Genomic DNA, 27137 nt, shown 5'->3' on the forward strand with positions numbered 1-27137 from the left:
CCGAAGCTTTTTCACCTAGCAATATTTAGTGCACACAGTAGCTGATCCAGTGCGGCGTCATAGGCAGGTTGGGCAAGGAGGAGATCTCGCCGCACACACTCAGCATTATCGGCACCGCAATGTGCCTTTAGATTCGCCAGTGAATTAGGGACGATGCAATGATAGAGATGCTAGAGATAGAGATAGAGATGACAGAGATGATAGAGGGATGCAATGATAGAGAGAGATAAATGGGTAGCAACCCACACGGTGTCTTCTTTAGTGTTGCAGATAGTACGGGGCATAGAGTTTCACTATGGTACGGAGTTTCTAGAGCGAGCTTCCCCATCTAGACGTGTCGAAGACAGTCTCACAAGCAACCCGTGGTCGTCATTGCTTCGCCCTGTCCAGTAAAAATTAAAAGAGGGCGAGACCATCAACCGGGAGTCGAAATTTCCGTATCTAGATTCTATGCTACATCTTTCAATGCGAATTCTATGCTGCATCGACGCTGATGGGGGCTGTGATCAGGCCGCACCCAGTAGTCTCACCTCGCGTCGCAATATTGATGACGCACCGTTTGTACTTTCTTTACGGACGTTTTCACTTCATGAACGAGACAAAAGTTTGAGGGGGCGCTATAAAAAGGGGTGGGGGAGAATAACGGCAATACAAAAAATATAATATGAATGAAGCATGTTTTTCGGTACGCATGGCATGCACAACCTTTATTGTTTTCTTGGGGACTGCTAAAAGCACGAAATGCAGGCCCAAAACCTGCACGTATACGCTGTTCTTTTAGAGACCCGCTTTTACAGATCGCGCAGATATTACATAGGGGCTGAGAACTGAAAGTGTCTAGTGAGAGAAGTTCTCGGCCCGTGCACAGTGACATCTACACCGTAGGCTTATAGAGTAAGGTTGTGGCCGCAGCTTTAGATCACAAAAGACTGATCGTTCCGATTATTGGTGGATGTCTAAACAGGATGGTGGTGAGTGGTTATCATTATGCAGCTTCACAGCTTTGGTCGTCTTTCGTTAAGTCGCAAAGAAGGCGCTGAGTTTGGTACTTTTGCCATGTTTTGCGCACAAAGAAGGTTTTATTTTAGCAAGGCGAAGTAAAAACTACACCGCGTTGCTTCCTGCTTTAGGCAAGTATTAAAGAAAATAATAACTAAATCATAAACCTTCCTTCGCGTATCAATATACCGAAGCATCAAAAAAGCTTAAATGCGATAAAAAAGTATATGACGGGAACAGAGGGACCGAATGACTATGGTAACTAACCAACAGATAATGAAAATAAAGGCACAAGAGAAATTACATTTTTCTACTGAATCATATAAACAGTTTAGAAGCTACCGCAGTGGCTCAGTAGCATGGGTGAAGAAAAATAGGCCCCAGCCAACACCTATAGAGTGCAACAGAAGTGATGCCATTTTTTTTCGCAAACAATTACCGGAACTGCTGCACCAAATGTACAGGGGTGGTCGAAAGTGCCCAGGCCACGCTGGCATAGGATTACATGGGATTGCGGCCTGGAAACTTTTGGCCACCCCTGTACGTGTTCCCATAGCAACCGGGCCCGATGACCCTTAGCTGCTCAGGGTTTCCGCAAAATGAGAAAACCGTTTTAGCGGCGAAGCACCTTAGAGTCTCGGCGTGTCGGTGTGCATCGTCATCTGCTGTTGCGGCGTACATCGTTGTCTGCTCTCGGGACGGTCCATTTGTTTGAGCGCAAAAGAGGGCGCCACCATCTCAGCGCTCGCCGTTGGCGAGAGAGAGCGAACGGCGCGCGTTGACTATAGAAACGCTCTTTCTGCGATGAACGCTGAACTACCAGCTCGCATGGAACGAGAGTGCGCCCTCGCCCGCGAGAGACAACGCCGACGCAGGCAGCGTCTGCTAGCGAGTATCTTGATTGAAAAAACCAACTGCTCGCGCTGCGCAACAGTCCACCGGCCACCCTGTATATATAGGCACTGGATATTGACCTGAAATGTAGTGCCGGTGGGAAATTTCTCTTGTGCATAGTTGAACAATAAAGATTCGCAGCGTGCGCTTAACTAAAAGCTGAATGTGGAGGTTCTCTGTGTCTAATCTTTCTTCTGTCTCTCATTGCACATTAGCAATGATTTTGTGGCGGGAGACACCGACGCACACTGCATGCTTCGTCTCTCCACAAGTTTCACGTTAGTGGAGCTGAAACACCCTTCCCTACATGCTTCGCTCCTCCCTAGTTTTTTGCCCCGGACTTTTTTCATAGAGCATTCTGTTCGCGAAACAAGCTGTGTTTGCAGCGCAGTGTGCGAGCTGGAAAATTGTGTTTTGGGTCTGTGTGCTCCGAGTCTGAGCGTCAGCGAGCCAGCGAACAACGCTTGCACTTTCTCACGAAATCACTGCGCTCGTTTTCGGCGCCTTCTTAAAACGGCCTAATGAAAGACGCAGGTGCGCGTCTGCTTCGCGAAAATTAGGGAAGCTACGCACTAGTGGCGTGAATACTGAGGAAACGGCGTAGCTGGTGGCGTTCCCCTTCTTTCTCCCTCCTCCTAACCCTCATATCAGTTCTCAAAATGCCACGAATACAAATAAGCAATGCTTTACCCTCTCCCCTCCTCCTTTCCATCACGCTCACACCACATAACCTTACACTCACTTGCATCTCTCACCCCCTTGCTATACTATACTACACAAGGTTATGTTATGCTTCACCCTCTCCCCTCATCTTTTCTCTTCACCTCACCCTCACATCACTCATCCTCATCGTCCCGTCCCTTTCCCACCCACTTGCTGTACTACACCATACAAACATATGCTATGCTTTACCCTTTCCCCTCCTACTTTACCTCCTCCTTACCCTCACTTTCCTTTCCTACCCCTTGCCATGCTATACTATACATGGCTATGCTATGCTCCACCCTCTTTCCCTCCTCCTTTCTCATCAGCACCCTCACTTCCCTTTCCCACCACCAACACAATCATATGGTTCTCGCAAATGCTTGCACTCTTTAGTGGCGCTTGACCAGTTCATGTGGCGCATACCCGCCAACTGCTTTTTCTTGTCCACGGATTACACCTTACGCCCGGCTTTAACAGCTCCACTTTAAAAATTTGCGAGCAGTTTAGTAGGTCTCGCTTTGGCGAGCGTCACCAGCACTCACTGCCAGCTCCTTGTCGTAATGAAAGCTCGAAACTCGCGCCCATTTTCTGCGGGCGAGCTGAAGTAAGATGGCCCACCAAGATGGCTGCACTTCCAGCATCAAAAACGTGCCGTCGGAGTCTCTATTGTTTTGTTTGCTTTCCAACATGTTCAGTAGCATGACGTGTTGTTTCTGAGCACGAAGTCGTGGGTTCAATTAAAAGCTGCGGCGGCAGCATTCCGAGGAATGCAAAAATGCTCGTGAACTACAAATACGCTTAGCGTGCACCGGTAAAACAAAAAGAAGAAAGAGGAAAAGAAAGGACGAAAAAGAAACAAACAAACCTGGAGATGGTCAAACCTAATCCGGAGACCTCCGCTACTTGTAGTTTTCTGGCGCTAAAGCCCACACCTATAAGGTTAACTATGGTGCATTTTATATTACGGTCGCTTACGCTTGTTGGACAGCGTGAGTCTCAACTCTGACAATGTTTATGTCGTAGTTATCACAAGAATGCCCAGCCTGCTAACATATTAAATGTTATGCCCACTCTGTGTAGCCCGCGTTATCTTTTATTATTTTTTTTGCGGGAGCTACATCCACCGTCACGGCCATAAGAGGCGTTAGTGAACACTCTTAGAGATAAATAGTGAGTGTGCATGTATACGCGAATCCACAATAAAGCTTACCGAAAGGCAGCAGTCGCCATTCCCCAAATGCCAGCCGGAGGTTTCGAGTTCGAATCTCACGGGCGCCACTTCTACTTTCGTTTTCTTTCACTGAGTGAATATATATATATATATATATATATATATATATATATATATATATATATATATATATATATATATATATATATATATATATATATATATATATATATATATATATATAGTTTACAGGAAGTTCAGTGAACTGAAGTTTTTTCATTACTCCTGCAATAAAACAAAACGCACATTATTCTAATGCTTTTCTTTTTATGGCTGGCGCGGATCTATGGCAAGTGCATGCAAGCACGAACAACCCTTACTTGAAGCCAAGCCTGGAGAATCGCGTTCTTTTTTGACGTTTTTTGTGGCTTACTCTCTTCATCTTTCTATGTTTCCGAGCGCACTCATTTTTTTCTCGCCGAGAGTGCATGACAACATGTTCTGAAAACTCTTTCTGACAGCCCCTCTAACCTTCTGAAAGTTTCTACTCCTTGCCGAAGCAAAGTAATCAGTTCAACGTAAGAGAAGAGAGATTCAAGTAAGCACGAATGCTACACAGTTTCTAAATAAAGTAACTGTCAACCTAAGGCTGTCTGAGCCCATTGCGACAAGCTTGTTATTTAGCATTGTTTACGGTGCCTTGGGCTCATTTTTCTCGCAACAGTGGCGGGGGTACATGGCCGGCTTTACGCTTGCGGGCGCATGTATACCTGTTTGTTTTAAAAAGAAACACCAAATAACCTGCGCATTCGTTTTGAACGTAGGAGGATGGATGGCTGAAAGTTTTCTTTGCATGTGCACGCACCGGAGTTAGGACATGGATTATGAGGAATGCCGCACGTAATCCGGTAAGGCATGCGCTCACCCTTGTGTCTTTTTTTTGTTTTTTATGTTTTCGTTCCCATTTGTGCACAGTATGGTGAAACTTGCCCGGAAAGTAAAGTGGGTTATTTTACGCTGTTTGTGGACCGGTACGCTGCATGGCGCAAGCGTATTGTTTCAGTCGACTGACGCGCGGTTAAAGTTACACGAACCGTGACGAAACGAAGCATGCTTGCACGCTTGCCCAACGTAAGGCACGCGCTCTGACGAACGCGCTTTGTTCGACGTCGAGCGTTTTATCGAACAGAATAATAGCTGAGTCAGTTTAACCGGGCTATAGATGATCGTCGAATGAACGCCACGCACGGGTCGTGAGGGGTTTGTTTCGCCACAGCGCCCTGATGCAGTTAAGACAACAATATACTTTCATATCTTTGGCAGATACATTGAAACGTTTTCGAGAAAGGATTTCGTCACCTTTCCAGTTTCGGGCATGTTAAGATTTCACAGTATCTTGAGTTTCTTAACATGGTTTATCTACAGTTCGACGTTACGCTTTTATTTAGCTGTGCTGGCTAACGGGCACGCTGTTGGATTTTAAACTCTCCTCTTCGAGATATCGCAGGTCTTCAAAGAAGACCTAAGATAATTTGTGTCGTGTCACTCATCTTTCACGTGACTGTCGCGTACACTGGCGAGTCCGCTGAAGTCGGTTGCCAGCGTTTGCTATATTGCCCCGAAAATATGAGTTAATGCACACTGCCCTCACGTTGCTGTCGAGTCGCCGCCAGCACTTCCCTTTTGTTGCTTAAATATACTCTGGTGCAACGGTGTCAATAGGTAATTTCGCAACATGGCACTGTTTATGCTTGTTTCATAACATTTCGTTTTTTTATGTTGAACTTAGTGAAAATACTTCATAGAGCATTACTGTACTCAAAGCGCAGGAATTATAAAAAAGTGCCACTGAAGTCGATTTCACATGGAATAACTTCGTGCTGAAGTTTCGGTTCGTGCAGGCAACCGTATAGAGACAGACTTTCGAAAAGGGAAGGTCGCAATCGGCTGCTTTTTTCTGATTTAAGCATCTAGTAGAATGCTATATTACTACACTGCTCATTAACGAAAGAAGGATAATGAATCTAGGGCCCCGTTTCGAATCGAACAGGCAACGAAACCACGGAAAGTAAAATAAAGCGGACAAAAAAATGAAAACGATTCGCCCGTCGGTGGGGACAGAACTTTCCAAAGGCGTCTTGCATGAACCAGTGCTCCTGCAAATTGCGTAGGAGTTGTGACGGGATTCCATTCTGATCATAAACCTCTGATACCTCCCCACCTTATACCTACAGCACTACCGGGGCAGCCTCAAGAGCCTGAATACAGGCATCGTGACGCTGCTCAACTACGGCAAGCACGTGCCCCCGATTGTGTCCCACGTGACGCTGGCGCACGAGATCGGACACAACTTCGGCTCACCGGTGAGTGACGTTATTCGCAAGATAGAACCAGTTGTCACGTTTAGTCGCAACGATATAGAGACCATTTAACAAAATGTGAAAGTTCAAGAAAATGAGCGCGCGTAAATGATAATGTCCAAGGTTAAGTTGTTACTGTTTCGCGCACCATAAGGTATAGCACTAGTAATAACTGGTTTATCATGAGGCGATGCAAATCTTGACGTTGTCATAACAACATGATTATAATCGGAGACCTATTGCAACAGCAAACGGTCTGTGGCTTGAAATGCTTCAGAAGGAAGTCCCCGTAGCCGAATACTGTTTACGGACACAGCCATTTTTTTCAAGGTCATTCTTATTACCAACTGTTGCGTTAGGGACATGAAAAAACACGAAAAAATTCCACGATCCATATCAGTCGATAAAGCAGGCGCCTCTTTGGGTTACCTGTGACAGCCATCCTTCGTGACCTAAACAAAATGATGAAAGTATAATAGATTACGCGGTAGGTCAGTATGTTAATTTCAGCGAGGTGAAAAGCTTGGCTAGTTGGTGTGGTTGCATAATTAAGGGGTCACGCGACAAAAAATGAAACCATACCAACTATTGCCCAGTTTTTCACACTACTGAAGCTCATTTCTGCATCAACGCTCGTCGCTTGTTTTATGCCGTCCGTCTGTCGTTTTTTTGTCGCATTGTCGTTTAACTATGACTTGTGCTATTCCAAACTTCAACACCATGGGTACTTATCGTATTTAACGACGAAAAGGGGCACGCAGATTGTACTGATGCTGATTTTGACAACATCATTTTTAGGGCAAGTACACAGGGTTATGCCACTTCCATGTACTTGCACGCGCGTTAGACCTAATATTCAGGAAAAATATTTCCAACTTGCACGTGCTTTAGACCTGCTATGCAGGACAAATATTTTCCGTAGTAGCCCACGAGATCACTACGAAAAGCAATGTGCTTTCTAATGGACGGTGCGGGGTTGCATTCATATACAGGCTGTCCCAGCTATCACGCAGCACCATTTAAAAAAAGAGGAACGGCGTTACGCGAATCAAACCTACAGCACATTGTTCCTAGTACACTAGAGTAGCCACTGCTATTTTTTTCGTTAATGAGGTTTAATTAATTAGTCATAATTATATTTCTAACTCGAGAAGTACTCGCCTAATAGTCAAAATGTCAATGAGGCGTATGTAGGCATGTTCAAATGGCATCTAACTGCGCTACTTTCAACAACGTGCTAATTGCGCGCTCATTTTTTCCGGCTGATAAAGAAAGCGCGCTAAATATGAAAAATAACACGTGACTACGCTCCCACCCGCAAAGGAAACCAGCGCCCTCAAATAAGCTTACTGCAAACAACCGCTTTGCCTGTTGCCTGTTGCAAAAGACAGCGTTCCGCATTTTGGCAAGGGTACAGGTCGGGCACCAGCGATATGCGTGCAATTTCGCTGGGATTGAATCCGTTCGATAGTACGCCGCAATCATCCATATCTCACGGCCGACTGTTCTCATTGATAACGCGGCAGGTGTTCTGATTACGGCCTGACTCTGTAAAGCCAAGCGGTGCGTTTCTAGGCCGGGGAGCGGCGGATAGGACGATACGTTTTTTTTTCTTTCTGTATTTTTTCCTTGATACTGTCTGCCTCATAGGGAGCCTGTTTGAGGGCGCTGGTTCCCGACGCGCGCAACACTCTAGTCACGTGTCACTTTTCATATTTCGCGGGCTTTCTTGATCAAGCGGAAAAAATGAGCGCGCAGTTACCACGTTGTTGAAAGTAGCGCAGTTAGATGCCATTTGAACATACGCCTCATTGAAATTTTGACTATTAGGCGAGTACTTGTCGAGTTAGAAATATAATTATGACTAATTAATTAAACCTCATTAACGAAAAAAATAGCAGTGGCTACTCTAGTGTACTAGGAACAATATGCTGTAGGTTTTATTCGCGTAGCGCCGTTCCTCTTTCTTTAAATCGTGCTGCGTGATAGCTGGGACACCCTGTATATATTTTTTTCCTTGCTTCTGCAAATGAGCTAGTCGTCTTCCAAATAAACAAACAGTAATAGCTATAGGTTAAAGATGAATGCAGAGCTCCGTCATAAACAGCAAGTACTCGTGAGGCCGTACGTAATGACGCGAAGTTCGGAGACTTGTACGGCCTTTCACATTTAAACGAGGCATGGCGAACGATTTCAAGGTATAGACGAAAAAGAAACTAACGCGAATGGGAAGGCTAAGTATAGAATGAACATGCTCATCGAGCGTCACGCAGTGCACATGCGTCACATGTTTACAACGTGCCAGTATTCTCGGCAGGTACCAGACCCTCGCAGCACGTCGATTAATGACAAAACCAGCCACTGAGGCCTCACGACTGCCGTCCTATTTCTGGAACAGCCTAAAGCTAGTGATTCTGTGTGCGTCAGCGCTGTAACGGACAGCATATCACACTTTGCATCTGAGTGCAGCTGCCGCTTCAAAGGGACGTTAAACGAAAACGCGTCTGACGAAAACTTGCATTAGCGTTTTAGATGTCAAGGACGAATGGCCATCTCTTTTTTTTCGATGCTACTGCACATTGGCCAGGCCAGGGAGGGGGGGTTCAAACTTCTTTCTCCGCCGGAATTTTAAAATGTTTTCATGCGGATATAAAGACGCACACATACAAAAGCACGCGCGAGCTTAAAGGGACACCGAAGTGAAACAAAAAAAAAATCGGCAGATCCCACCTGCCGTGGGAATCGACGTGATGCGAAGCATGCGCAGGATGGTGACAGTGGCGTAATTTTTCACATTGAGCGAAACGTTACGGAATGACGCTAGAGAAATGTGGAAGTGGTATACGCACACTCATATGTTCAAGAGTAGCATATGTATTATATAAACCGTTGTTTACAGTTGCGTAACGATGCCAACAGCAACATGGGTGTTACCAACACCAGACACGGTAAGCTTATATTCTTCAATACTGGATAGCACGAATCCGAACAGGACAAAGAAAGAACACAGATGCACAGGACAGACGTTACTCGCAACTAAGCTTCATTCAGGATAGTTTCCCTAGATATATACACAGCCGAGTGGCACGCGCAGGCGCACTGCACGTACGTTACAGTCACGGTTACAGTTGTTACTTATACTTTTCCGTTATGGCGGAGAACGCACGCACGTTTCACGAACCCGTGTGTATGTGTAAAGGGGTTCTCGACAGTTCTTGAACAAGGTCACCATTACAGTGATCAGTGAGCACCAACAGCTGGACCGGACTTGTTAATCGGATCCGTTCGTGATCGCGGTTATGAGGAATCTAAGTGTAGTGAAGTGCGAGATATTGTGAAGCTGGTGGAAATCCTGGATGCCTCTTACGTTGAAATGATCTATGATGTCTTCTGTCGTGGACGTGGCAGCGAGGTCTTTTGATGCCCTGTCCACATCCAGGCCGTCTTTCACACAGTATAAGCACCAATCATTGTTGGGTCTTGATAAATCAATGTTGAAGTCACCGGTAATTATGAGAGGCCTAGTTGTCTCAGCAGATTTATTGTAGAAAGCATTGACCCAGGTTTTTGCGTAATCCACGTGGTCCACGTTGCGGACCACTTGGACGAGTGGATAGTAGTTGAGCGTCTTCCACGGGTGTTCTGTCTTCAGCTTCCTCACTTTCCTTGCGTCCGCCGCGGTGGTGTAGCGTACGGTGCTCGGCTGCTGACACGAAGGTCGCAGGTTCGATCCCGGTCGCGGCGGTTGCATTTCGATGGAGGCAAAATGCTAGATGACCGTGTACTGTGCGATCTCGGTACACGTTAAAGAACACCCAATGGTCAAAATTTCCGGAGCCCTTCGCTATGGCGTCTCTCATAATCATATCGTAGTTCTGGAACATAAAAGCCCAACAATTATTAATATTATCACTTTCCTTGCGTGTCAATGTGTGTGTTCGCGGTTACTGTGTTGGTTGAGACTTTGTATCACCTGTGGCACATACCCGCATAACATGAACTCTGGTGTACGGGTATGTGCCACACGTGACTGAGAGAAAGGGTTTCATGACGTACGCGACAGGTATCTTGCGTTATTCATGTCATGACCAGTGAATTGTGTTCGTCATACACTGATCCCCTGCTACGCCAATCTTGGCATATTACAAGTTATGGAGACGACCAGAAGAGCGCCGAGACGTAGGCGGCTAGATAGGATAGATATATACGTAGATAGAAACGGCCAAAGTGCCTGAGGTTCGCTAAGAAATGCTTCGCATTTAATAAATCTGTTTAGATTCACTAAGTGTACTCTGATGACTCTAGTGTTAACATTACCATCGTAGGTTTAATAATAGAGGAGAAAATCGAGGTCAACGTTTGATATTTAAACTTCGCGCCGAAACATCCGCGCGAGACGTCACGAATTACAAAGTGCATTTTTCGTATTTCGGCGACATTGGCGCAACGAAATTTCCTGAAACTTGGTACGTTAAGTCTCCGGCTCCCTCGAGGACAATGTACTTCATATCTACCGATTAGGAAGGACGTAAGTCCAAGTAGACGGCGTCAAAATCTATGACGTCATGGCGATTGGTGAGGGAACTTGAAGATGGCGTCGCCACCCGCAGTTTGCTTTTGTGCGTTTTCTCGCTTACTAGGAGTATTCTCGCGGTAAGAATGGTGATTTTGGTATTGTGAAAGAGTAATTTACTAATACAAGAAAAATCGGTTTTTGCTTTAGTCTCCCTTTAAATAATGTGTGGTTAAACCCCGCCCATCCAAAAACATTTCTCTCTACGCTTCTGCTCCTGCAAAGCACGAGTATAATGTTTCCAGTGCGACGCCCGGCGTCGCGTGTGATCTTTGCTGTCCATTCTTTCCTGGAACTAGAGACGAAGTATACCATACAGTTACACCTTTTTTTTTAGGGGCGAAGCTCCTTAAGGCGGCACCCGTTCGTCCCTCGTAGTTGTAGTCGTAGTGCGTAACCAGTCTTACGCTTTGACCTCCAAGGTGGTGCCGGTGGGAGATTTTTCCTGTGCGTTGTTGAACAATAAAAAATTCGCAACATTAGCTAAAAGCCGACTTCTTCTGTCTCTCATTCCCATTAGCAGCCATTCTTTACTTCCAAGGTAGTGCCTGATGAGATTTCTCCTGTGCGTGATTAAACAATAAAAATTTTGTTCAAAACGCCGTTGATTGATGAAATAAACCAACGAAAGACGCCAGATGTTTTGTAAAAGCAAAACGAAAGAACGCCAGATGTTTCTAAAGCAAAACGAAAAGACGCCAGCTGCTTAACGAAAGACGCCAGATGTTTTCTAAAGCAATGGCTTTCTAAACAATGAAAATTCACAGCGTACATGTAAAATTAAAGTGAGCTGCAAGTCGTCATAACTCATCGAACCTTTAGTATAAACGCGCCCGATCTCACGTCGGTGATGATGTACTGGGCAGAATTCACGGAAGATTCACGGTTTACCGATGAACCTCCGCAGCTTCGCCCACTCATCATCATTCACTCCGTGGATATGCTGTGATTTTTTCTTTTTTGTTTATTCTTTTTTGTTCTTTCTTTGATGGAACGGTGGCACATATAACGTTAGTTAACGGTGACTATTCGCCCGACACAATTGGTTACGTTTAGGGCGTCTCCTTTTGTAAAGCATAAGCGCCCGTTCCAAGCATGGTTCCTCTCGCAAATCGATTTGCGGGGCAGCGGAACCTATTTAAGCAGCGAGACAGTCAATCGGAAGAGCGAACGTGCATTATTACTCACTATGTACGCGCCCATTATGAACATCTATGACGTTGGGGAATATACGAATATTTATGTGCTAGGTTAGTCTAGCAAAGCCATTTATTCGCAGTATAAGCGATACTGACGCTCGGAACTACATTAGATCACGGAGAAAGCGCCACTTTTATTCGCCGCAGTTCTCGATGCACTAACTAAACCGAGACAAGGTAGACGAAAGAAAATTTAGGTTGCCGGACGAAGGCTGTGAGCGAAGGCTTTCAAAGACTAGAATAAAGTCAACTTATTACCTGGCGCATATGTTAGGCCGCGGCGCTTTCCATTAATCCTCGTGTACTGTCTATTATACTTCTGTTTTTTACGAAGAAGTGCTCGGGCCAAAAAGAAGGTAACATAAAAGCTTAGAAGCTCTTCAAGGGCGTTAGTGGTAGGCAGCACGTCTATATAAAGTGACGTGCAGTCATGAGCCACTTAATAACACATGGCACTCACCTGTCAGATATGACCTCCTGACAGTGGCCGTCCAAGAACACTTTTGTTGAATACAGTGAAGGAAAATGTAATATGAAGGTAACTCCCTTTAATGTCAGCTGTACGAAAATCCTGGATAGACTACTCGGAAAGCAAAGGACTGCGGATGTTGCGATTCAAATTTGATTAGTGCTCCGTGATTATTACCACGTAGGCGGCGTCTGATTTGGCGTTGGCGGTTCGCTGCGAGATTGTCACTTCATGTCTACTGATGCGGCCATAAAGTATCGTGGTTGAGGATGGCATGGAGACACAAAGCAGCACATTACTCAAGAAGTCTATCGCTCTGACACACACACACACACACACACACACACACACACACACACACACACACACACACACACACACACACACACACACACACACACACACACACACACACACACACACACATATCTATATTACAGGCGCACAAGAAACTCTGCACAGTACCATTATTAACGCAAACAGTCCATTCTCTGAAACGAAGGCAAGCAAATATACTTCATGTTCTTTAAGGATGTGGTTCTGGCGCAATGTAACAAAAAGAAGACAATGGGAAGGAAAGAGGGACAGAAGGAGCGCCTACTTTTATTGTCATTTTTCTCTTCACTGTTTATGTTGTTACCCACTCCCTTCCGCAACGTTTTTGGGCCTTGCAGGAATTGAAGTACTATACGTAAAGAAAAATAAACTTTTAGGTCATAACAGAGGCGATTTGCCGCACATAATCCTCACCTTCGGTGTTGGAAAAAATTACACCATCTCCCGCTAAAGGGGACCATGAGGCGATGCGAAGCCGGAGCACTTGCACGATCGCGTTCAGTTGGCGTTCGTTGGGCATGCTATCGACCTCGCGTCGTGGAACGCGAAGAGGGACGCTACGCGCGTCGTATCTTCCATCTAGCCTGGCCGCTAATTTTCACAGGGCGAGCGGGGAACGCGGTCGACAGGCGGGCAGAGGGGGGCAGCGTAGGAGAGGAGAGAGAAGGGGAGGGGACGCGCATGCGCTCGAGCTCACCGCGGCGTTGCGCAGGAGAGAATTTCGGCATGTCTAGCCCGCGTTTCAGAGGAAGAGTGGAAAGGGGGAGGGGAGAGGGGTGTGGAAGATGGGGAGGGGAGAGGGAAAGTGGAAAGAGGGAAAGTGGAGAGGGAAAGTGGAGAGGGAAAGTGGGAAGGGTATGCGCATGCCCAGTAAGGGTGGTCACGCCGCACACCAACCACCACCACCGGATTGAGCTCGGCCTTAAGATACTTCGCATCTAAAAGACGATGGAAAAGAGCCACTGCATGTAGAAGGAGTATCATCCGGCAAACTGCGATGTTTGCTTAGTAGCTTCGTTGCTTTCACCATGTGGTTATGGCGTTAAACAAACTTCACTAGTCAGACGGCCAAACACTGCGATCAATCGTTTCCCATTGCTTGTCTTCCTAGCTGAGTTTTCTTGTAAACGTCTCTAAAATTTCAAGCAAATGTCACTTTGATGCTTGCACGAGACGTTCTCTGTGGTTTTTGAATCTTGGCATCTCCCTCAACCCCCTTCTGTATGCGCCCCCCTCCTCCTTTTCATTATTTATTTATTTTTTATTTTTTTCATTAACAGGTTTGTGGCATTCCAAGGCGGACGCAATAGCAGAAACTGCCGCTAAACGTTCACAACAACGCGTGCCTCACGGCGCAATATAAAGAACAGTGATTTGTTTTGAAGTCGTAGTTGCCACTACAGACTTTTTTTGAAGGAAGCCTAGCCCGGCCAGAACAAGCATTGACAAATAGAACAATTATCACCAAATTGCACGACCACACGACTGCGAACGTCGAGAGGTGTCTTTTTTTCATTTTTTTTTAGAAGCAACTTTTCAAGCTGCGTTTCTCTTCGGCTCCGATAAGCTTTTAAGTAGGAAGAAACTGGGTAAACTGAGGGAACGTGAATTTCAGAGCGAGTAATGAAATCAGTTTCTATTTTTTCTCTATTTATTTTTTTTTGTGTCTCTTAATAAGAACTCTGGACCTGACATCTTGTTTGCTAGTTGAAACTTCCTTAATGAAAACGAATAACACGTCGTGGAAACGAACAGAGCGTTAGCGAAAAGAAAGTTAATGAGACGGAAGGCTCAGGATACCAGGGCTTATATTAAGGCACGCTTTCACTTCGCTCTCGTTCTTCACTTATTTTTCTACAAAAAAGAGTTTTGAGAGCTATTAGAAAACACTGAGGAGGTGCAAACGTGTAAAAAAAAGGAAAAGTAGGACAATATGAAAATGCAGCAAGCGCATTATTAAGTTCCTAATTTAGAAGCACTCTGCGTGCGGCGTTTTTTCGTAAACACGCCCGCGCGCCCTAAGTGTTTTTTTTTTTAATTCTGGGGTTAACGCCTTGGTAACAAAATTGCGCTGCAACGACACTGTTTGAGCTACGCAGCCTGGGAGTATTCACAGAGATAAGACGCTGCGGAAAGTTTTAAGGCAAACTGCTTGCGACATCCATTACCGGTGCTTAGAAGAACACAACGCCGATTCGCGGAATGAATTCTTCGTGAACTTGCGCGCTCGTTGCGTGGGAGTCGCGAGCGAAAGGAAAAAAAAATATAAATATTCTATAGTTTACCGGCGAAGTACGACTTGGCATAGATGAGAAAATCTGCCTTTACGCGGAAGGCGGCTCAATTGGGAGCGAAACGAGATATACAATAATGTAGCGCGAAAGACTCTGCCAGATTAACATTGGAAACAGTGGTTGAATGCTGCAGTGCGCTACCCGGACGCACAGGAAAACGACGCAAGGAGATTTACAACTGTAGAGGACAGGCCTGGTATTTCACTTGCGTTTCTTCATGCGTCGCTTGTGTGTGTGTCTGAGTAGCGCGCGGCAAAATTCAACTATCTACGACCAACTACCCCCGCCTTGGCTCTTCAGGACAAGTTGGGGGGGGGGGGGGGGGGGGGTGAAAATTTTAAACATTTAATGTTCGATGACTTTGTACTGAGCGAAAAGCGCCGCGTTATTAAAATACATAGTTGCACTGATGCTCCAAATGCGCAGTTTTTGTAAATGCTGGAAAGGAATTCCGAACGAATTCGCTTAGGAGTAGTGTACTCGAATACCTCTACAACGAAATGTTATGTATAACGAAGATTGCCTACGTGCTGGCTATATTGCCAGCGTTACGGTACACAACCACTGCGACTAACTCCTGACATGGAAGCATTTCAAGACCACGAGCAAATCGGTAATAATGTGTTTGACCATATCAGAATATCACCGTACTTTCTTTTAGCCTAACTGCGAGAGAAATGTGGTCGATTGTCTCACTAATTGCGATAATGCAAGCGTCAAAAATTAAGCGTTGCTTTAATCGTAAAATAACAGCGCAAGAAACGACGGACGAACACACAGAGACAAACGAGCGCTGACTTCCAACTTGTTTATTTATGCAGAAACGTAGAATTTATAGCACTGACATATCGCAAGAAAGAGATAACCACATCATACGCAGAAAATCCTTTTCTTTATGAAGAACAGCTATTGAAAGACTGCTAACGCACTGATCACCAAGGTTATCAATCAAGTCAGCTTCTATAATTTCGCGCGTGATCTGTTCCCGGTCTTTAGCGACGACACCCGACTTGACATAAAATGGAACGCAACCCGCAGAGAGCACAATGGTGAGCTAGGTTGCCGTGCTTATATTTTTCTACATTGTACTTGCGCTCAGGTAATGTAGAATTGAGGTACCTGCCCGTATGTTCTGTGTACAATTTGCCGCATGATAAGGGTACATGATATATAACGTTCACTGTGCCTAATAGAACATGCTGCAACTTTTTTCCACTTCGCGTCAGTGATCCTGCAAATTTTAGACAACTTATCAGGTGAAGAAAATGCAACAAGAACACTGAGCAATTTTTTTTTCAGATTGTGGGAAAGAGTATGCGAATATGGAGCCACTGTGGTTTCTCGCTTTTGTGCAGCCAACCGGCAAGTCGATTGCTCAGACCTGTGCTCATTTCTGAGCAAACCTTGAAATATTGAGCTTTACAAAAACTTGGGAAACCGCGCGTCTGCTAAACTAATAGCTTGTCTGTTAAGGCTCTCTGTCATGGCATGAGCACATTATTTTAAGAACATATCGCTCGGTTCTTACAGGGTAAGCTGAAATTCCTTGTGATTGAAGATCCCTTCTTGATGAGAAATTCAGAATGTTGAGCGCCTTAGGAGGCGCGATACAACCATGTTCACTGCTATTTTAGTGGACGTGAAAGATTTGTACCATTCCTTGCCACAAGATCTAGTTTTGATGTCTGTTGAAGATGGCATTGATCAGGTTGGTGACGCTAATATTCAGAACACCTCTGGGCTATCTGTTAGGAATTTTTTAGAGTTACGCGCTTTTTACCTGCACGTGACTTACGTAAGTTGGGAGGACTGCCTTTTTATATTCAGAAGCAAGGTGTGTGCATTGGTTCTTGCCTTGCACCCATGCTTAGCGACATTGTTTTAGCTTCACTGGACAAACGAATTTCCATGCGCGCAAAGAGCACAAAGGTATTCAAAGATTTTAGATTTGTAGATGATTACTTGGTATTATTTGACATCAGCGCTTTGCGGATTGCCGACGCCGCATATGTATTGACAATCTTCCCGGAAGGTCTGAATCCATTGGTAATCACGCATGAAACGGTAACAGACGACGCTATCAGATTTCTAGACCTTAAACTAATATTTAGTGACGAATACACTTGTTGGATGCATGAACCGCGCGCAAACAAACCTTTGCTTCAATATGACTCCACGCATTCAAAACTCGTCGAGCGAAGCATAACTAAGCTGTTTCACTAATGAAATAGAATGGAAAAGAAAAAAAATTATTCAGGTCCGTCGGGGCGTGAACTAGTGCGCTTAGAAAATAATGTGCTCATGCGATGACAGAGAGCTTTAGCAGACAATCTCTTCGTTTAACAGACGCGGGGTTTCACAAGCTTTTGTTAATCTTAATATTTGAGGGTTTGCTCAGAAATGAGCACAGGTCTGAGCAATCGACTTGCAGGTTGGCCGCACAAAAGTGGAAAACCGCAGTTGTTCCATATTTGCAGACTCCTTCCCATAGTCTGCAAAAAAAAGAAGAAAAAAAAAGAAACAGCTCAGTGAGCTAATGTTCGTGTAGCGTTTTCTGCACCTGATAAGTTGTCTAAAATTTGCAGGATCCTTGAGCCGAACCGTGAAAAAGTTGCAGCATGTACTATTAAGCACAAGATTAATTTTTCTAGTGCACAGTGAATGGTCTATATCATGTACCGTTATCAAGCGTCAAATTAAACATAGGCTAGACGGGCAGGTGCCTCAATTCTAGATTATGTGAGCACAGGTACAAGAAAAAAAAAAATGTAAGCAAGGCAACCTAGCTCATCAGTGTTCTCGCTGCGGGCGCGTTGCATTGTATGTCAAGTCGGGTGTCATAATAATAATTGTTGGGGTTTAACGTCCCAAAACCACCATATGATAATGAGAGATGCCGTAGTGGAGGGCTCCGGAAATTTCGGCCAACTGGGTTCTTTAACGTGCACCTAAATCTAAGTACACGGGCCTCAAACATTTTCGCCTTCATCGAAAATGCAGCCGCCGCGGCCGGGATTCGATCCCGCGACCTTCGGGTCAGCAGTCGAGCGCCATAACCACTAGACCACCGTGGCGGGGCGTCAAGTCGGGTGTCGTCGCTAAAAACCGGGAACAGATGCCGTGTGAAATTATACAAGCTGACTTGATTGATATAAGCTTGGTGATCAGCGCGTGAGCACTCCTTCAATAGCTCTTCTTCATAAAGAAAAGGATTTTCTGCGCATAATGTGATTACCTGTTTCTTGTGACATGTCAATGCTATATATTCGATGTTTCTGCATAAACCCGTTGGAAGTCAGCGCTCGTTTGTCTTTGTGTGTTTGTCCGTCGCTTTTTGCGCTGTCATTTTACGATCATGAACAACCAACTAGCCCGATTTACCGCGATTGTGAAGTTGCTTTAATGGTGGTGCCTGTCAGTACATAAGTTCTGCTCATTCAAATTATAGTAGACCTATAACTGCTGCAGGCGGCCCAAGCCCAGAGAAGGACCGCATCGTTGTTTCGTGCTCATGGACACTGGCGTAGCCGGGGGGAGGGGGGGGGGGAGATGGTTCGAACCTCCTCCGCAATTTGGCAATTTCGGCACGCACGAACATGCACAAAGTATGGTTAAACACCTCCCTCCGAAACAAGTTCGCTAAGCTACCGCTCACGGAGTCCTACGTCGTTGTTTTACACCTGAAAAGAGGTATCCTGAAATTTCAAGAGCAGAGTGTTGAGCTCATAAGCGGGGCGATACAAGGCGGGGCATAACGTCAAGTAGTGAGCGAAGTAAATTAACCAGCGATGTTGTTCGGGCGCAGCACGACCCCAAGGACGACAGCATGTGCACCCCTGGCGGTGAGAACGGAAACTACATCATGTTCGCGCACGCCACGTCCGGTGACAAGAGGAACAACAATCGCTTTTCGCCCTGCAGCCTGAAAGGCATCAACGCAGTGCTCAACTCGAAGGCGAGGAACACCAAGGGATGCTTTTCAGGTAGGCGCCTATCGGTCAGTGCAATACCTTGAAACACGTAGAAAATAATGCGGGTACCATTTGGCAAAGTCCTCATACTTTACTTCTTGTGAAGCACGAAATAACGGCTAAAATTCTAAACCCACTGACTTGATCCCAGGCAACGCTTAATTGAGACGAGACAAGAAATGCCCACATTAACTTCTTGTGATAAGATTTCCTTATCTATTGATGATCACGTGAACGAAAAGAGCCCTGTGCACACGGGTTCGAAGCGTTGCTAATCGCTACAAATCTTCATACAAACAAAATGGTTACAATGCAACACAAGGCGAAAAATTCAGTGCAGGAAAGAGCGTCAGAAGGCAGACGCCCTTTCCTGAGTTCTCTCTTTCCTGTTGCGTTGTAAATATTTCGCGACATAATGAAGCAAATAGCCCAGCATCATCTTTTTGTAAGCTTTATGATGAAAAACCCAGCGAACGCGTCATGCGATGTCAAGTGCGAGTTAGACCCTGACTAGGCTTTCCGCTTTAATTGACGCTTTGTGACTTTATTGCGAATGCGTCGTAGTTCAAGTGCGTTGACCGAAAGACATGCGTAACAGAAAGCTAGTGCACGCTTTAATGATTGTATACGGTGTAGGTATGCATGCATATAGAATGAAATGAAATTTATTCCTCCACGTAAGTACACTTACGTACATAAGCGGGGTGATAATGGCTCGATAACAGCTACATAAGGGTAGCTTTATATGTACTGATGGTACCCAATATGGATGCATGGCAATGGCCACGCACTCATCATCAAAAAGAATGTGCTGCTCACCTGTTACGACTATATGTAACGCCTTATATATATATATATATATATATATATATATATATATATCATCGAGGCCACCATTTTGATTTACGGTGAAAGTAGCGGTGTAAAGCTGCGCTCCATCTCGATCGCCGTACACCTGAGCAGTGGGCCACTGATCATACAAGAGAATGGTTTACGTTGACGTCATACGTACGTGGATCACGTGAATACTCTCACAGATCTTTGAGTTTGTCACGTGCGCTAACGCAGAGCCTCAAGACTCGATCTGCGGCAACGAGGTGGTCGAGGCCGGCGAGGAGTGCGATTGCGGCTGGGAGGACGACTGCCTCGAGCCCTGCTGCTTTCCCATGCGATCCAACCCGCCGCGAGACGAACCGCCCTGCAAGCTCAGGCCTAACGTCGTATGCAGGTGGGTATTACCTTCTAAGATAACAGAAAACTGAGCCGGTTTGTTTGCGTCTATGATGTGTTTTCTGTAGCGCTCACAAAACGGGCGATGGACGGAAAACTAATACGGCGCATATAGATAGATCGATAGAAACTTTTAATGATAACTCCGGTTATATCAGGTTGGTTTGTCACCTGGCTTGCTACTCCAGGTGCCGGGTAATCAATATAATATATACAGTGATCACCTATACATATAAATACCTCATTGAGTCACACAGATATATACACAAAGGAGCAGAAACATACGACGCATATAACCGTGTGTTTCTTCTGCGTCCATCGTTACCTTCTGAGCGCTGCACAAACATCATGGGTATTGCCGCTGGCTGCCCCCTAACGATAAGCGATAGAATAGGAAACACCAAAGTGCGCGATGTATTTGTATTCTGGGACCGCCTTTAACAACGATTTGCGTAAATTTAAATTCGTATCTATTCTTGCGCTACAACCATTCTCCATTGTTTTTCGTTTCTGAAAATTTAGTCCATTATCTATAATCTTCTTGCCTCCCTTGTTCCTTCGATCTGTTTTCAATTTCTTTTTTTTCTCTCTCTTCCTTGTTTCATAAGAGGGGGCAGGGGACGTTGTTCTTCCTACGGTAGTTGACAGCCTGCTTTCCTTGTCTGTCAGTTTCGTTTATGTCTTCAAGCCAACTAATAAATATACTGAGTACATTTCCTATCATTCATCGTGCCGCGTTCTCGATAACGAGGCCACGATGTATACCGTCAGTCGATAAATCCAGGACAAAAGCAATGAAGAACAAGACAAAATTAATTGCTGAAAAATGCGGCCCTTCACATTTTGTCGGGATTCATTTTTGAACCATAGAGCGCACAAAAGACAAGGAACACAGCGCAGATTACGCGCGCTGCATAGTTCAATAATGAATCGATACCAGCGCAACAGCAGTGAGCTTCAATGTATTTTCGTCCTGCTTTCTTTGCTCAGTATTGACGGGTGCTTAGATATAAAAGCTGTCGAGAATAGATTTTCGCCGTTGAATGTGCAGTTTAAGTCGACGTAGAGGCGGCGTCAATTAAAATGGACTAAACGGTGCTTTGTCTGCCACAGTGCAGATGAGATGCACTTTGCTGGACCCAGATTTTCAACTCCGATCTTGTTCTCGAGAAAGAAGCGGGAGGCTTCGCGTTAAAACTCGAGCGAATATAGTCCCCCTCACGCTCTACTCTGAGAGAAAGAGAGAGAGAGAGAGAAACGGGAGGGAGAGGAGCTTAGTCAGAAGGAAAAACCGCCAGGCCTGCGATGAGCGCGCAGCACAGTCACAGTGAAAGCTGGAAGAGCGGCCTTTCTAGGGCCCATTGTAGACTCTCTTGGGGAAACTAAGTAGGGAAGCACCCACTATGCCATTATTCGTCTTTCTGCGGATAAGCGAGGTACCCGCTACAGATCCGTAAAGCATTATATGCACTTTGTTGATGCTGCATGTGGCTGAAGAATTATGCATGAAGAATTATGGTTGAGCACTTTGTAGTGGGTGGGAAGCTTTAAACCACGCACTCATTGCGCAGTTAACCTGCTGTGACGCCTGGTTGTTATTTTACTCTTCTGCCACGATATATTACACATATTAGCGCGATTCCTTGCTCGACATGACGCCTGTAGAGACTCTTTTTGCAAAGGAGTTTCAAGGACCAGCGTGGCACTGTGGTAAATACTCGACTGCCACGCTTAGTTAGGGCCCCGGTTCAAATCCCATTTTTTTATATATTTCATTTTTTTTTTTCTCACTTCGCGCGACAGTGGTTACCGGCGGCCACTGCCGTTGTGATCTCATAACAGCTGTCGCTGTAAAATCCGGCCATACACTTAAGTGTAAGGGAAGGTGTCGTTGAAAAACGAAGAGAGATGCGCAAATGGTATTGACACGTTATCACAGTCAGTCGATCACTACGGCCGCATACTGTCACTGCGCTATATCACTCGGCAGCTATAAGATGCAGCAAAACACCCTGCTTACTTTCGGGCCATAGAATACACACACATTTTTTGCACTTGTGTCGCTACTCGTGCAAAGATTAGCCTGCAGTGTTTCGTTCTCGTAACGCATGAATAAGAAACGACAACAACCATCTCGCGATCGCATTCGTTCAGGGATTGTTTAATTGAAGAAGTAAGCGTATGAGATTCACATTGCAGAAATTCTCAAAGCCCAGCATGCTGTGGGTCACGAGGCCCGCCTTTGGCTTTGTGCGCTCTGTCCTTCTACGGTAACCTGTACGGTAGCTTCTACGGTGACCGAAGGCTCCGTCGAATTTCGCTTTCAAGTTGGTCGCGTGATAAAGCGCACCTTTTGCACACATATGGCAGAAGGCCTCACACCAACGTAATCAATCTGTGCTTTCCAGCCCGAGTCAAGGTCCGTGCTGCACTCAGGATTGCGTTCTAAAGATCGGGGACAAGTGCCGGGATGACAACGGATGCCGGAGCGCCAGCTACTGCGAATATCCTTTGACCTCGTTGTACTGGTTGTGTCTCGCTGTTTCTTTTACCAAAGTACGAATGCACCAGTGGGCTGTTTTAACAAACTGTTAAACGGTTAATATCGTTGTAGGCAACTTTCGACACGTAAACTTGTATTCGCCAAGGAAGCAGCGTCCTCTCTTCTTCGCTACCTTGACGAAAGTTCACTTGTCGAAACATTCGCTCTAGCGAGATTCTCTGTTCAACGAATTTCTATTACTTTACGCCTCCATACTGTTCTGAATTACTGCCTTGTTTATGAAGGAAAGTAGATGACTTTTAAGGGCTCGTTTTCTTTGTTAGACACAATGTTAGTTCTCATTAATATTGTGCCTTGTTTATGTATGCTGTCGTATAGTTTGATTATAGCAAGAGCACTGAAAAAAAATGGGAAGAGAAAATAGGGAGTTTAAGTTCATCTACTTTAGCATGGGTAGTTAGAGAAAGAAATATCGATACTTCCAAATACCACTACTGCAAGAACCTGTTGAAGGGTCTCTGTACAACCTTAATTCACCGATCGGAAAGTGCACGTGACGCGCTCTCACAAATGCGTGCCTTATTAGATGGCTCGCAAACTAAACTTATCGCACAATCATTTCAAGAAGCTTCTTGCAAGAGCAAATAATGTAGAAAAAAAAACAACCAAAGAAAACGCCATCTGTATTAATAATACGCACTTAAGGCTGCCTTAGTTATGCATAGTGGTCATTTCGCGCATTGTGCTGCGTATTGGTCAGTCAATGCAATGTTGCGATGCAGGCATACTGGTGTGGCATCTTCGAATACTGCTGTAGTGCATACATACAATAAAAGGAAGGCACATTTACTCACTCACACGGTGCTGTGTTCATGTGCCTTTGCTGTGTTCTCGTCTGTATGCACTGAAGTGTACCTTTAATCAGGTCCCGCTTAAAGTGCTAGGTATAGCCAGAAAACCAGAAATTTTTCGTCTGGTTTCCTGGATACAGCCGGCATTTAACCAGGATCCGATTAAGAGTGCAGTGTTGCAAGACTCGAGTAGGATCAGTTTTTTTCAGCGCAAAACAGAGGAGCGCGACAGACCGAGAAACGATAAGACACAAACGAGCGTTTGGTCTCGGTATTTCGTCCTCGTCTGCTTCGCGCTGAAAAAAAAACAGGCTCAAGATCATGAACCAACTAACTCGCATCAGAGTCCTGTTAAGCTCGAGTAGGATCCTACATTACTTATGGGACACAAACAAATGTGGTCATATAAGAGGCTTAGTTGCAACTGAAGCGTCTGGTCTGTGACAGTAAGCGCAGTCGGATAAGACTGCGGCAACGTAAAAGAAATATTATTGTCCCTTAACCACATAGCACTGGTGAAGGACCACAATGCCCGTCTTCGACAAGCAAACCTAACAAGACCATCTGTAACGAGGAGTTTGTCTGCTACATGGGGGTAAGTATATCAAACAGTTGTTTTTTTTGTTCTGTTGGCTGTGTTCTATCGCGCTAAAGTGGTAGGTGAAAACAAGAAATAACGGCCGCTGTCGCTTAGGTAGGACAGTGCGGCAGCAGGAACATTCGCAGTCTCGACACAAGAGCATGGCTAGAGCCCTTAACTAGCACCTAAGTACGTCGTTATGGTGGCATTGGTACTCAAGGAAAGCGGAGTTAGGTTCTTCTCCAACATTCCACAACGTTATACGGCTTCTGCAAGGAACACTTGCTTGTTACGTGGGATGCGACAGTACGATCTTCTTGGGCGAGAAATGTCACCTTGTCATTTTGGCAGAACTCTCCCCTCTTCTCGCGAATTTTATCGCGCTAGTGAGCGGTTGAACACGTACAACGAAAACGCAGAACAGGAACAAACACCGAAGCAAGAAAATGAAGAAAATTTTGTGATATAATCAAAGCTTATCCTGCGAATATCGCAAGGGCCCCAAGTTACCTTCAGCGAAAGTCGGGGAATAAAAGTCAGAACCATGAAGCGTTATACTTCCGCTTGGAGGATTGTATTGGTGTGTATTGGAGGATTGTATTGGAGCCTTGAAGACATGCTTTTTTATTTCCTGTTGTGTTCGTGACTCTACGATAAATGTAATGTAGTCTCAATGTAAGGAAGAGCAGCCTAAGCGCCGCTTTCCAATGCGAGAAAAAAAAAAAAACATTCGCAGACGCCTACCGTTCTGTTGTACCGACAGTAATGTTCTGCTGTTGTTTCGCACGCATAAAGCAATACACACTGGAGTTAAAAAATTCGGCAGATCCCACGTACCGTGGGAGTCGACGTTATGCGAAGCATGCCGCGGGTAGGTGACTGCGGCGTAATTTTGTTTACTTAGCGACACGTTACAAAATGTCGCTAAAGATTTGTATAAATTGTATACGCACAGATATATATGTTGAAGAGACGCATATGTGTTATATAACCGATTGGGTAACGCTGCCAATGGCACGCACGCACGTTTCACGAACCCGTGTGCTTGTGTGCAAGAAGTTCTTGACAGTTCTTGAACAAGGGCATCATCACCATGATTAGTGAGCACCAACAGCTGGTCATGACTTGTTATAGGATAAGGTCGTGATTGTGGTGATGAGGGGTCCATGTGTAGTGAAGTATGTGGTATAGTAGAGCTGTTGGAATTCGTGGATGCCTCGGTCATTTCGCCGACAAATTGTCTCTCGACAGAGCCGGCAAAATGTTGGAACCTGAAGCCACCCTTCGCGTCGGTGAGGCATAGGCCTGGATAGTGCTACGTCGACCAACATCAGTGGATGACGCTTGTCATATTCGTGGGCGTATGTGGCCTACGTAGCCTAGTCTACAAAGCGGCTGTCAATCAATCTGGCATCATCCTCGGTCAGCATGAGGCCATCTCGCAGCCTCGTAAGAAATGAAGATGACACTACGTTGTTCTGGTGGACGAAGTGCACTTTACGGTGCGGTGATGTGGATATCATATGTAACTTTCGTTAATGTATTCCTCCGGGGTCGAGCAATGCTTCAATATAGCTTGCTGAATCATTGAAATACAAACGTAATGTTTATTAGACTGCTATAAAAGCGGAGCCAACACTGGAACTACAGATGCTTATCTGATATGACGCCTGTATCGCCGGAGTACACATCGTAGGAGTATCATGTAGTGTTTATTGCTTTCTTGTAAAATTAGATAGCCAGCACTACAACCACAATTGACGTTGCGCCGATATTACGCCTGCGTAGGCTGTTTTTCCGAACCAGTTTATAGACCTGGCGTCGCTCAGTGGTAGAAAACCTGATTGCCGCGCAGAACGCTTGGGTTCGATTCCTGCTGGGATCCTAATTTTCATTTTTCCATTCGTTGAGTCAACGCTGCCGATGTTGGTTTTCCTTAACGCTCTAGCATTTAAGTTGCCAATGTCTGTTCTCGCCGTTCCTGGGTAGGTATAAACTGTCAATCACCTGTGGCGCATACCCGTACACCGCGGCCCGTAGTAAACGGGTATGTGCCGCCCGTGTCTAGTGGAAAGGGTTTGACGACGTACGCGACAGGGTTTTAAGGTTATTCATGTCATGACTCGGGAAATATTCGTCAAATCCTCTTACCCTCCCATGCAAATTTTGGTGTACACCAAGTTAAGGAGGCGATCATGAGAGCACCCAGACGTAGGCGGCTAGATAGATAGATAGATACGTAGATAGAAACGCTCAAAGTGCCAGAGGTTCGCTAAGAAATGGTTCGGATTTAAAACATTAATTATAACACAAGTAATCATGTTCAGTGTAGCTAAAGCGAGAAATACCGTGATGCATGAGTACAGAATCGGACAATGTTAAGCCAGCAGAACAGCCGTTATTGACACGAAACGAAGCAGCCTCCAGAGTTCGATGCGTTCCCTTTATGATTTTCTATCTGCCTTCCTTCGCCCAAACCGCGAAAAGATAGAACTTCCTACCCGGTGTGTGCTACTCTATCCCTTGCTATCACTTTTAAGAACGACATCAGAACAATAGACCCTCGGATAATGATCGGCCATAAATCCTTGCTTTCCTGAATGTTCGCGCGCGCTGTAACGGGCTCAGAGTGCGCAACCACTTGTGGGTTTCGTACTGAAGTTTGTACTGTAGGACATTGGACGTGTCGTCACTGCGGGATAGAATGATAAGTCTTACTTTTGTTTGTGCTGATCGCAGGAGTGCACGGGCTCCATCTGCATCGCGTACGGCCTGCAGTCGTGCCAGTGCAAGCGCAGGCCGCACGACCCCGTGACCAAGGCCTGCGAGTTGTGCTGCCGCCTGCCCGGAGATGATTCCACCTGCAAGTGAGTGCCGACCGCCGGGTGGTTTCTTGCCTTCTCGCAATTGCGATTCGAAAGGGCGACGAAATGAGTTGAGTCGGAAGCTGTTCATGTTGTTACGTCTACGAAAGGTTCACGAAAGGTACCGCTTCGCTAGCC

General features: G+C 45.5%; 1 protein-coding gene across 1 annotated transcript in view; it reads left to right on the forward strand.

Annotated features, from left to right (window-relative positions):
• LOC119394920 (disintegrin and metalloproteinase domain-containing protein 10) overlaps positions 1-27137 on the forward strand; it is a 177831-nt gene that overhangs the window by 135269 nt on the left and 15425 nt on the right. Inside the window, 6 exon segments of the mRNA XM_049415682.1 lie at positions 6004-6132; positions 18806-18983; positions 20040-20199; positions 22610-22705; positions 24069-24150; positions 26875-27002. Coding sequence (XP_049271639.1) covers positions 6004-6132; positions 18806-18983; positions 20040-20199; positions 22610-22705; positions 24069-24150; positions 26875-27002 — 773 coding nt within the window.

The sequence above is a fragment of the Rhipicephalus sanguineus genome, chromosome 5 (genome assembly GCF_013339695.2).
Source record: "Rhipicephalus sanguineus isolate Rsan-2018 chromosome 5, BIME_Rsan_1.4, whole genome shotgun sequence".
NCBI lineage: Eukaryota > Metazoa > Arthropoda > Arachnida > Ixodida > Ixodidae > Rhipicephalus > Rhipicephalus sanguineus.